We start from the raw sequence: 13,238 nt of genomic DNA, 5'->3' as shown, positions 1-13,238 counted from the left end.
ATCCATCTGCACTTAATATTCTCAAGTAATTGCTGTTTTGTTCCCCTCTAAGCAGGATGATGTTATTTATATTTTTCATATAAATTTAAATATGAAAAGTAAGTCAATGAACTTGGAAGACAGATATCTACTAAAATACTTCAATAATTCAAAATCTGATCCTTCATGTACTGTACTCACACTGAACAATAAAGCCAAAATTGTAAATATCTCATACTTGGCTTTCCAAATAACACTGACATTTCACATCTGGAAGTATTCAGATAGAAGTGACACATTATTTAGAATTGAAAGATAAACCAGTCAAAGCAAATCTAATTAACAGACAATGAAAATTTCAGACATTGAAACTTTTAACACTTTTGTTTTTATTTTGGGAATCAGTAGTGAATTGATTAATCACTCATATCATGATTACAGGAAAGGCTAAAAATTACATTTTAGAAGTCATTAGATCATAACAAAAGAACTGAAGATAGAGTTAGTTGGCATTTCCATTTCCCATTTTGACCCTATTAAATAAAACAAAAACATGATCTTTTAGCAAAATATGACCAATAGTTTACAGTCAACAAGCTTCAAAATCTAAAAGCTCTTATTAGGAATAAATCCATGACAGAATTATACTAAGCAATTGTAATAAATGTTGACACCATAAAACGAGTTTTAAAATTTTCAGCTTCATATATATATACAAACTTCTGTACATAATGATTACACTCCATGGACAAAGCAGTAATTTGTTTCATCAAAGACTATTACTTTACCCGTCTTATTTGAAAAGTAAGCAAAATTTCATATCTGAGAATGAATTAACTGTTGAATAACTATATAAACTGAAACCAAGAAAAGTAATATATTCATGTGCTTCTAACGCAAGAGTCATTGGTCTGGATTTTGCAGTGGTAATGATGGTGAAAGTGTCAGCATTTGCTGTCATTACTCCTATGAAACTGATAACAACTTCTGGAATCCGCACATGCGAAGTTAAACGCTGAAATCTAGAAGATGCTGTCAGTGATTCCACGCTTCTCCATAGGGCGCACTGTTGAAGTCCCTGCAGACTGTAACCAGTTAGAAATCACGGAACTTATGAGAAATTCCTCTTTTATACTGTAATATTGCTGTTAAAACCCCCTAAAATGTTACACCTTGCTAATGAGGTGTAAATTATTTTTTAACGGTTACTAAGTCATATCTACTGATGAAGAGCCTCTCTCGCCTTGGATAACTAATTTTATATCTGTGCAATGTCAATTTTTTTTCCATTCTGATCAAAATTCCTAGATTTTAATATAATGAATTCCTTTGATTTTTAAGATATTTCAGCTTTTAATATGTATGTCCCAATCTTTACTTCACTCTCTGCGATATTAAAATAAATGAAGGATATTCAGTGCATTTTACTTCCTGGCTGGTTGCTGTAAGATTACTTCAATGTAACTGGCTGTTTACCCTGTTTTTTCAGAGGGTCTTTTTGCAGCAGATGGACAGACTTCCTCAAGCTGTGAAGAGTTTGGTTTGACCATCAGCATCAGAAAGACAAATGTTATGGTTCAGGATGTTGTCATACCACCATCTATCAGCATTACCAATATGACACTGGAGGTTGATAGCTTCACATACCTAGGCTCCACAATCACTAGCAATATGTCATTTGATGCTGAAATCAACACACACATTTCAAAAACTGCAGCTGTTATGTCCAAGCTGAATAAGAGAGTGTGGAACGACAGCAACCTGACTGAACACCAAACTGTGAGTTTACCAAGCTTGCATCCTCAGCACACTCCTCTACAGTGGTGAGACCTAGACAACATATTCTAGGCAGGAGAAAAGGGTGAATTGTTTCCACTTTGCTGTCTCAGATATATCATCAGAATCTCTTGACAGGACAAGGTCACCAATTCTGAGGTCCTGAACAGTATTAGTTTCATCAGCCTACACTCATTGCTAAGCCAACAACATCGGCACTAGCTCAGCCACGTTCATTAGATGGATGATGGTTTTATATCCAAAGACCTTCTGAACTGGCTACTGAGCACGGCCTCTGGGCATTCATACCTCCGCTACATGGACACATGCAAGTGAGATATGAAGATGGCAGATACTGACAATGATAACTGGGAGACAGTCACTGACAGCTGAGACTTCTGGATGTAGACTGTTTGGAAGGGCATTGGAAAAGGTGAGCACAAACAAAACCGGCTAAGAGGGCCTGGAGAAAACAGAGGCCGGTCAATTGTGCACCTTCTCAGCCCACTGTTTTCCTCTGCAGCAAATGGAGCAGGGACTGCCATGCCAGATTGAGGCTCCTGAGCCACACCAGGCAATGCTTGGCACAGAGTTGGCCATCATGGCGCAAACCATCATCTTACGAGGCGGAAGGCTGCCACATCATACCCTGTTTGATGTTATCACTGTTGTTGCACACCTGGAGAATTTCTTTACTTGGCACCAGATTCAAACTAATGTCAGGAAAGGTGAAATTCATGCCACAGAGATGACTAGATCTTTGTGGACATCTTCTTTCAAAGTTAGTGATGAGCAACATCACTTTGCTACTGACCACTAAATCTGGGTCATTAAATAAGTCTCCAAACCAAATGCCAGGAATTTTGATCCACTAAACAACATTTTCAATCTTTTACAGCATAAAAGAAGTTTCAAATATAACATTTCAGCTGTTTAGCAATTTATTTGCACATTATATGTATTAGTTAATATTTAAAACTCAGCAGCAGAATCTGTTGGCTAAATTACATATTTTCTGTCTCCTTATTTGACTGTGTAGACCTAAATGAGGTGAATCATTTTGTATGTCCCCTCAGTTTGAAGGGCAAAAGAATGGACAGACTGCATTTTCTATCTTTTGTAAGGGAGCAGTGTATGCTGGAATTTGTATTGGATATAGTGTCAGTACTGCACAATCCCAGAATCTACTGATGCTTGCTTCCGAGTTGTCTTTGGAGGAGGAGGAGGAGGCGTCTTGCTTGGTAGAGGTGGCGGGAGCTGTTGGAAAGAAAATCACTTTGGTGAGCTGTTCATTTTGCACTTACAGCATCTCTAGCAGTTACCTTGCTTAAATTGAATGGTGGTAAATGACCTTAAATATATTTAATGCCATCAAGTTATGACAAAGATACAAGTACACCAGAACTGGTTTTTGCCAATTATTTTTTAAACGATTAAACAGTGTCATTTTTCTATTACACAGAACACAATAGATCAGAAATTACTGTGAAAATAATGGTGAGGATTTATGTGCAAATGATACTGCAACTTCAGGTGAAGGGCAAATGTGCAGTTAAACTTGGAAATCTAAAAGTTGGTGTCTGAACTGTGCTGAGTTTCATAAAAATTGCATCTTGCTTTCTGTCTCACTGCTGAAAGGCATTAAATGACCCCAAATTGCTATATTTATATAGTAGTAGATATGAATTAAATTTGTCAGACCAAGTTAAGTTTTGTCTATTTCAGTTTAAGTATACTTTTAACAATGTGATAAATGTTAATTACCCTCTGGTTCTGAAAGTGTACTATTACAAGTATGAACTCTTATTCCTTCAGGCTTTAGTTGTTCATTTTAAAAATGTAAAATTTGAAATTGTTATAAATCTTTAAAATGTTTCTGTTCAGCCACTTTCTTCTCTCTTTCCAACCTTTCTTTCTTTATTCTTTCTTTTCGTACTTGATTTGGCATTGAATTCACCCTCTCTGCTCTGCTACAGCAAATTGTGGACCAATATATTTATCGAAATAAGAATCAATTTTATTGAGTCATTTTTGAAGTTTGATTGTGAATCTTATTTAAAACTGCTACTATTGTTAGGTGTTAATGGTTCAAAAGGAGGTTCGATAAATTTTAAGTGGCAAATCTAAGATTAGTTTTACAACATTGATTAAGATTATTTAGTGTCAGTTTATCGAACAAAGTAAATTGCAACTTTACACAGTTTTATTACAATTAATGTGGTAGAGGGGTCAGTTGTGTTTAAATAGACTTACTGGAAATACTAAATTAAACATTTTGCAGAATACAGATAGTCTGTTTAAAATAATACAATTTAATATGAAAAACACAGAGAGAAATCTTGCTAGTTAACTTTAGATATGTGATTACCCTTGATTGATGTGGGGGTGGTGTGATAGAAATGGCGAGTTCTTGACTTTCAGTCAGAGATCCATAATCACCAGTGTTGCCTTTGACAGGAAGAGGAGGTGGTATTCCAGTCTGCTCAGGATTATCTGCACCATTAAGATCTAAATCTAGAAAGAAAAAGATTGAAATTATATTGGAATTTTAATCACGATCTATTTGGTTTGCAACTTTTTCTCCCTGATACAAAAATATATTGTAAAATGCAACTTATTTGATTACTTCCTGAGAGACACAAACTAGCTTAACAAAATAATATAGAAATAGGCAAGTACATAATTTAAATTATAAGTATCCTCTGAAAATGTTACTATGAAGGAGAATCAAAATTTCTTGCAATAAGCAACGTATGCTCCTAACTGTAACAGTAGAAATTCTACTCATATTTAACCAGCAACAGGAAAATATGGCAAGCGACTTAATACTATCAAATAATGCTTCCAGCTGCACCACAAAATGACTTTAATAGCTTAACCTGATGTAACTATTTTGAATTTGAATAATAATTAAATCTCAGGATCATTCCAGAGTGCCTTAATTTGATTCATTTTGACTTATTTCTTTTATATTGAACTCTAAGTGTTACATAATTTTCTCCCATATACTGAAGAGATTTTATCATGTGTAGGTGGAATTGTTCTTTTTTAAAATTTGAGGCATAGGTTAGATATTTTGTTCCTTTTTGATGAATATATAATATATATCTATATATAAAATACATTCACACAAGTTTTACTCATCTTGTATCAAGATGTTTTCCACATTTCTTCCAATTATTTCCATTTTGCACATACACACAAAGACAAATTATTTGATCATAGGCCATGTTGTATTTTCAAGTAAGATAATACATAACTGTTTCTCCCCAGCTTTAAAGACAGCATTACCTCCAAATAAAATTACTTACAAGCCTTTTTCATACACCATAGCTTGGATTTTGTGGCTAGTGATGAATCAAAGGTGTGTGCTATTGAGTCATTTACAGAACTACTGATCTCTGTTGTGAGAACTTTAATTTTTTTGCTGTGAAATTGATTGTAGCCTTTTTCAATGGGGGTTCCCAAGGTCAAGCTGCAGTGATGTCATCATGTTGTTCAAGTCAATTACATTAAAGAATAATCGCAGACAGCCAACCAGGAAATGAAAAACATTAATATTTAAATCATGTTTTAATAATTTTACACAAAGCAAACAATGGAGACATTTAAGAATATTCCACATTTTTCAGGGCCTGATTGGTTGTTCAACAGTAGTTATCGTTCAGATTATAAAGACAGTTACACTTCAGTGAATTTTTTCTGAGGTCTCTAACAGTGACACAAGAATGGAAATGGTGAAATTGTCAGATCAGCTTATTCCACTGGTGGTGGTCCAATGTGCAGCCTGTGGTGGAGTAATGAAAGACAGGCCTTTACTTCAGGATTTCTGTGTTAATCCGCATATGCGGTCAGATTTAGTGAGTAATGATCGCCATCAAAAACCCTGCAATTTCCAGGTCAATTCCATTCATAAGTGGTATAGTTTACATTAAAACCAAGGATCAATAAATCAACATTCCTCCCATTTTGCTGTCAACGGCAATTATGGTTTTGGCTCCCACTACTGTTCCAGGTAGGACATTTCAATTCTCAACAGTTCTCTATTTCAAAATAAATGCTTCTTACTGCTCCCTTTTTTTTTTTGCATCTGCACCTCTTATACATCCATCAGTGGAAATAGTTTTACCTCTTGTTATCATTCCAGCTGATGTTAGTACTGGACAAGTCAGGCTCCAGAGTAAATTGGGCCCGATAGATCCCAACTTTGTTTTTGGTTTAGAAACCGTGGGAGAAAGTTACTGAACAGATTCTTAAGAGTTTACTGATGAGCTTTTAACATAAAGAATAAAACATTTATTAAATAAGGAAAAGAAAATTAACTATATTACACTACAAAAAGTTGTAAAGATCTCAATGCAGCCACCAGAAAATAGTTCAAACTCCACACTATTCCTTTTATCCCAACAATACCCTTACAGACACAGAACTCTAGTGAAGATTTACCACCATCTTAACATCAAGGCTTATAACTTGGGCTGACCCAGTTGCAAACGGTTTTCTTCCGGTGGATTTCTGAGCATTCACTAGGTGCTTTTTCCCTCAACTGGTATCTCTCCTGAGATACCCAAAACCATACTCTAAACCACTATTACTTCAGGTGCAAAGCAAACATAAGTTCCTTAAACTCAGTCCTCCAGCAGCCTTTCAGTATTTCTTAGAAGAAAGCTTAGAACTCCTGTCTTCCCTCTCTGACAAACACACTCTGAGCTTCTTTTCCTATGTCACTGTGTTAAACTCCAATGGCTAGTTAGTAAGAAAGAAACCAAGTCTCTACATCTTCCAGACGGAGCTTTATTCCAACTCACATAACGTAACTTTTCTATTCCACTGAAAAGAGTCCTGGTGTTTCTAGATTCTTATAATTATAGCCTCTCATTCCCTACTACTATTTCAATAAATTGCTTCTGTAACCTCCCCACAGCGTAAACCTTTTCCTGAACTTGTTTGCCCAAAACGGGAACACAATATGCTAGCTGCAGCCATCCAAATGATCTGTATTGTTTTAGCATTATCCCTTTGTTCTTGTAGTCTGTGCCCTTACATTTATAAAACCGCTAACCCATATGTTTTAAGTAAAAAACCCGCTTTATCTTCTTACTTTAAGAGATATATCTACCTGATCACAAGATAATTATGGTCCATTTCATTTCACCCATCCAAAAAGACCTTAAATTGCTTCTACTTCAGTAACCAATTTTTTTTAACGAATATCAGAGACTTTGCCTCTGAAGACTGTTACATACATTGATCACAGTGTAAAGAAAAATCCTGACATCATAAATTTACTTTTTACTACTACTGAAGTCTGCATCACCTCATCCTATTCTTGATAATTTTATTTAAATATTCACAATCTCCTTTTTCCAATTCTTTAACACTGTCAGCTTTTAAATGCTTCCTTTCCAGGCTGTAAATCCAACTTTCCTTGCGTGTTTCCTCACAACTGGGATGTTTGCCATTATGGATCAGCCTTGTGCCTCTAGCACTTGAATTAATCCCTTCTGTCTTGGTTACTAGAACTAAGCACAGTACTTAACCCGCAGCGTGTGTTGAGCACTGAGCTGTTCCAAAGTTCTTTTAAACAATATCTCAGGAGACTTAAATAATAGCGTAATAGGCTGAAATAATAGAGTAAGAGACAAGGGGTTCATTGCGTGATGCTCTGGAAACAGTACTGGGGAAAGAAGAAACTGTTTTGTTGGGATGGACTAGCAAATTGAGTAACTAGGGAGGTAGGGCTTTAAACTAATGAAGAGGGAGGTAAGAGGATTAAGGAAAGGATAAATTCAAAAGCAGTAACAAAATTGTCAAGACTGTTTAGTAGAATAACAATTCAAGTAAAAATAAGCAGTGGGTTAGGAACGGATAGAACGTTTAACAAAAAGTAACAGGGTATTATTGACTAAGATGGCATCAGGGAAAAATAGAAAAAAGTTAAAGCTAAAGGTACAATATCTGAATGTGTGAAGTATCAAAACAAAACAAATGAATTAATACCACAGCTAGAAATTAATGTGCTTGATTTAATAATGATTACGGAAATGTGGCTGCAGATTGTCCAAGGCTGGGAACTAAATATTCCAGCATATAGGACTTTTAGAAGCAATAGGCAAAATGGAAAAGCAGGTGCGGCTAGCCTTGCCCATAAAGAACAGGATAAAGACAGTAGAGAAGAAGAATTTTACGATGTAAAATCAATTTGGATGGTCTAAGAAACAAGGGGCAGAAAATACTGGTGGGCATAGTTTATAGGTTCCTATCAGTAGTTGTAGTGTAGGGAGGAGTATAATTCAGGAAATTAGAGATGCACGGAACAAGGGTAATACAATACTTATGTGGGACTTTAACCTTCATATAGACTGGGCAAACCAAATTTGCGGTAATAGTGTGGAGATCGAAAGTATGGAAATTAATTTTCTAAATCAGTATGTCGAGGAACTAACCAGGGAACCTAGTACAATGCAAAAAGAAAAGGGTTAATTAAGGGTCAGTAAAGCAGCCTTGAGGGAAAATTGATCATAATGTGATGGGATTTTATACTGAGTTTGAAAGTGATTTAGTTAAATCAGAAACTAAGGTCTTAAATATGAACAAAATAAACTATGTAATAGAGGATAAGTTGCCTAAGGTATTATAGGAACAAGATTTAAAAATATGATGGCAGATAAGCAATAGCAGACATTTAAAGAATCCATTCATATTTTGTAACAAATATACATTCCCTTAACAAATTAAAAACCCCATGGGAAAAGTGGTCCAACCCTTGGTTAAGAATATTAGATTAAAGGAAGAGATTTTTAACATTGCTGAAAACAGTAGTAAGCCTCAGATTTGGGATAAGTTTAGAATTCAGCAAAGGGTGATCAAAAAACTGATAAAGAGAAATGAGAATATAAAAGTAAAGTATTAAGAGACACAAAAATGGATTGTAAAATCTTCTAAAAGTATGTAAAAAGCAAGGGATTAACAAAAGTAAAGAGATGGGAGAAAATATGATGGGGAACAAGGAAATGGCAGAGGCATTAAAAGAATATTTTGTATCTGTCTTCACAGCAGAAGATGCAAAATAACATTCCAGAAATAGTGGGAACCAAAAGTCTATCAAGAACGAGGAATATCATGAAACTAATGAGTAAAGAAATAGTATTAGTGAAATGAAGGGACTAAAAGTCAACTATTTACAATCCATGTCAATGGCTTGGACGAATGGACAGAATATATTGCTGCCAGATTTGCTGACAATACAAAAATAGGTGGGAAGGCAAGTTCTGATGAGGAGATAGAGTCTGCAAAGGGATATAGATATAAGTGAATGGGTAAAAATTTCCAGATGGAGTATAATGTAGGAAAATGTGAGGTTATCCACTTTGATAGGAAGAATAAAAAAAGCAGAATATTATTTAATTGGGGTGAGGCTAGAGAACACTGCAGTACAGAAGGATCTGGATGTTCTGGGTTGAGCAGGTTGGGCCTATACTTGTTGGAGTTTAAAAGAATGAGAGCTGATGTGATTGAAACATTCATTTCACTAATACTGTTTCTTTACTCATTAATTTCATGATATTCCTCATTCTTGATAGACTTTCAGTTCCCACTATTTCTGGAATGTTATTTTGTGTCTTCTACTGTGAAGACAGATACAAAATATTCTTTTAATGCCTCTGCCATTTCCTTATTCCCCATCATATTTTCTCCTATCTCATTTATTTTTGTTAATCCCTTCCTTTTTACATACTTTTAAAGCTTTTACAATCCATTTTTGTGTCTCTTCATACTTTACTTTTATATTCTCATTTCTCTTTATTAGTTTTTTGGTTACCCTTTGCTGAATTCTAAACTTCTCCCAAATCTGGGGCTTACTACTGTTCTCGGCAATGTTAAACGTCTCTTCCTTTATTCTAATATTCTTAACCAAGGGTTGGACGAGTTTTCCCATGGGGTTTTTAATTTGTTAAGGGAATGTATATTTGTTGCAAAATATGAATAGATTCTTTAAATGTCTGCCATTGCTTATCTGCCATCATATTTTTAAATCTTGTTTCCTATTATACCTTAGGCAACTTACTCTCTATTACATAGTTTATTTTGTTCATATTTAAGATCTTTCTGAGGGGGCTAGACAGGTTAGATGCAGCGAGGATGTTTCCTCTCACAGAGGAATCTAGAATTATTGGACATAATTTAAAAATAAGGATCTCCCATTTAAGACAGAGATGGGGAGGAATTTCTTCTCTCGGGGGTTGTTAATCTTTGTAATTCTTTAGCCCATAGTGGAGTGGAGGCTGGGTCATTGAATATGTTCAAGGCTGAATCAGATAGATTATTGATATACAATAGAATCAACAATTATGGGGGGCTGACAGGAAATTGGAGTTGAGGCCATAATCAAATCAACCATGGTCTTACTGAATGATGGAGCAGGCTTGAAGGGCCGAATGGTTTATTCCTGCTCCTGTTTCTTATGTTCTTACATTTGACAAATCCTCAGAACTGATGGGACATGGGGATAGTGTAAGAATGTGGAGTTGAGATAGAAGTTAAGCCATGATCATATTGAATGGTGGAGCAGGCTCAAATGGCTGAATGATCTACTCCTCCTTCTATTTCTTATGTTCTTAAGTATCTGAGCCATGACTTAGAATGTTAATGAACACTTTAGCAAATGTATGTAATCACTTGGCATTTGACTTTGGAACTAAATACTTTGGTTGCTTCACGGCTGAAAACTGACTGGCATGTAGAGAATCTGACAACTGGGTTAATCTGTGGTTTATGATGTAAGAGGTTGTGTTGGGCCTTAAGGCCTTTAACAGGACTCCAGTCAACTATGTGGGCCAATGTAGAATATGCCTTTCCTGATGCATTTCTAAGGAATTGAGCTTACCAATGACCAATGCTTCATGCTTACACCTATTTCTAATTTGTCCTGGGAAAACAATGCCTGATCAAGCATGACCCTGACGTGTCTCTATGCAAAGTGAAAACAGGTTGGACATACTGGTGGTCAAAGTTACCTTCCAACTATTGAATCACTCACATTCAGATTTTGTGCAGCAATAGGAAGCAATCAAAATAGGTGTGATGAGGGTATGTCATTAGTAACTCAATATCTTTAAACCAGACAATGCTTTCAGCAAGTAATGTGGGGTTGGGATTGCCAAGGTTAAGTTGATGAAGGTAGTTTAGAAAGCTGTGATCCAAGAAGACATTAGCTGTTTAGCATACATAGTGTTTGCAATTTAAAAGAAAACCTGAAAATCAAGACTAGTTATGTGTCAACAAAACGTTTTTATATCTTCTCTTCAGAATCAATGCAATTGAATAGTTGATTGCTACGATAAACAAAAATTGCGGATCAGTATAACTCATTCTGGATATATCACAGTACTTACTCAGGCCAGGCTGTAAGGAGAAAGATAACTTGGCTTTGGGAGTTATCGGAGTTGGCATTGGTGATGGAGTAAACCGTTTATCAGGTGCCATTATATTAATCACCTGGCTCTTTGGTCTTTGTGGCCTTAATGGACTGATCTGAAAACATGACATTTCATGAAAAGAACTACAGTTTGAATGAAATCAATTTGTTTTACAATGCATGAATGGCTTGTCATATGACAGATTAATTTACTGAAGTTGATGGTTACTACTTTGCTGATTCAATACATTTCTTGTTCAGTGGTAGCTTGATAACGTGACATTAATATCACAATTCTGAAGTCCTAGGGCTTCTAGTTCTGTGGTACATGCACTGCTATAGTGGGCCAGGCAGACCAGGAAGTCCTAAGTTTGATGTTAGTTAGTACTTAGATCTCAGTAAGGGCGCCAGTAGGGATGTTTCAATTTATCTTAGTGTTCCAAAACAGGGAGGGAAAAAGATTCAAAGATTTTGCTTCTGATTTGATTGGATTTGGATTTGATGTCATCACAATCATAAATCAACTAACACATATCACCTGGGCTCATACATGAGAAATAGCAACATACTTAAGGACTGGTAGCTCTTCTGAAACTGTATACAAAAAGAGCAACAACTTTCAGGAAAGGAGAAGAAAATGTTAGGAAGACAAAATCTTAAGTCTCCACTTTATCTTAATCTATTTAATGTAATAGCAGGAACAACTGGAAATATTACATATTGTTTTTGATCGCACTTGAATTTGGTCCTTATAATGCAACCTCATCAGGCTTTTAATCCATACATGTCTAGCTTCATGTTCACTATCAAATTAAAATCATAAATCTCTAAGTAAAATTATTACAAGTAGCAAAAGCTTAATCAGACAAGGTGCAAAACTTCCTTTTAAAAAAAGAAACACTACATACCATGGGCAGAATTTTTGTGTCAGTGAGCTGGGGGCGGGGCCTGCTCACCGACATGAAAATGATGCAGGATAACACTGGCGGAACCCCCAACGTCATCCCGCCCCATTTAAATACTCAGGAAGGCGAGCAGACAGCGCAATCAGCTGTCTGTCCGCCGACCTGTCAATGGCCAATTGAGGCCATTGACAGGATCATTAAGCCAATTAAAGGCCCTGCCCGTCCAACCTTAAGGCTGACGGGCAGGCCAGGAGCCCCAAAGGGCTTCTGAAAAAACATGAAGCCTCATCCACTGGCGGGATGAGGTTTCATGTTTTTTTTAAAAAACTTTAATAAAATTTCTGTGATATTTATTAACATGTCCCATCTCGAGTGACATTGTCACACGAGAGGGACATGTTCATAATTTTTTTATTTTTCTATTTTTCAACTTTCAAAAACTGTCAGCGCTCTCCCTGAGGCAGCACTTAGTCTCAGGGAGATGTGTGCTATTTCGTGCGCATGCGCGAAACAGCGCACTCGGGCAGTTGCGGAATCCCTCCCCCCCCACACAGGAAGTGCCTACTCAAAATGGCGGCAGGGCCCATTTCAGCGGCGGCGATCGAATGCCTGCTGCCGAGCTGGTGGAGCCTGCCTGCCCATCAAGGGCAAAATTCTGCCCTATATAAACACAAAATGGTTAAATGGGACTTCTGATTAATATACAGGATGCTATTTTGGTTCCCCTTTTTTTTGGTGGAAAGCTAATGTTCAACTGGGTAGAAGTCTTTAATGCCTGATGCTTTACAAAGATTTTTTCAAATAAGTGCCTAGCTGATGGAATTTTAAAGATCCAACCATCCTCCTCCATAATCTGCTTCACTTATCGATGCTGTTTTCATCATCTATAAATGGTGGCTGCATTTTCCATATACTTAGTCATTTATCTGGAATTTTCTTGTCCTAAGCGCTTGTGCAACGTCTTTAAGCGTCTCTGTTGTACTTGAAAAAGCAACTTTGTTTTGAAAATTTAATGTGAATCCATTATCCCTTTTTGACAATCTAATTATGACATTAAAGTTGTTATAGTTCACTGCTCAAAAAAGTCCTTAAAAAGTGATATAAAGTGAAGGTTTAAAATATAGAGAATTGTCAAACGCAATTTATGTTGCATTTTCAAT

At 36.1% G+C, this 13,238-nt stretch overlaps 1 protein-coding gene across 1 annotated transcript in view; it reads right to left on the bottom strand.

Moving 5' to 3' along the window:
* Positions 1-348: 348 nt before the first annotated feature.
* The window catches only part of dock1 (dedicator of cytokinesis 1), a 693,250-nt gene continuing 680,360 nt past the window's right edge, over positions 349-13,238 (bottom strand). The window contains exons 50-52 of the mRNA XM_041210280.1: positions 11,151-11,289; positions 4,124-4,269; positions 349-3,012 (exon numbers count right to left, since the gene is read on the bottom strand). Coding sequence (XP_041066214.1) covers positions 2,917-3,012; positions 4,124-4,269; positions 11,151-11,289 — 381 coding nt within the window. The 3' untranslated portion in view covers positions 349-2,916. The remainder of the gene's footprint in view (positions 3,013-4,123; positions 4,270-11,150; positions 11,290-13,238) is intronic.

This window comes from Carcharodon carcharias, chromosome 17 (assembly GCF_017639515.1).
Source record: "Carcharodon carcharias isolate sCarCar2 chromosome 17, sCarCar2.pri, whole genome shotgun sequence".
In the NCBI taxonomy this organism is placed as follows: Eukaryota; Metazoa; Chordata; class Chondrichthyes; order Lamniformes; family Lamnidae; genus Carcharodon; species Carcharodon carcharias.
This window is presented reverse-complemented; position numbering and strand designations above follow the sequence as displayed.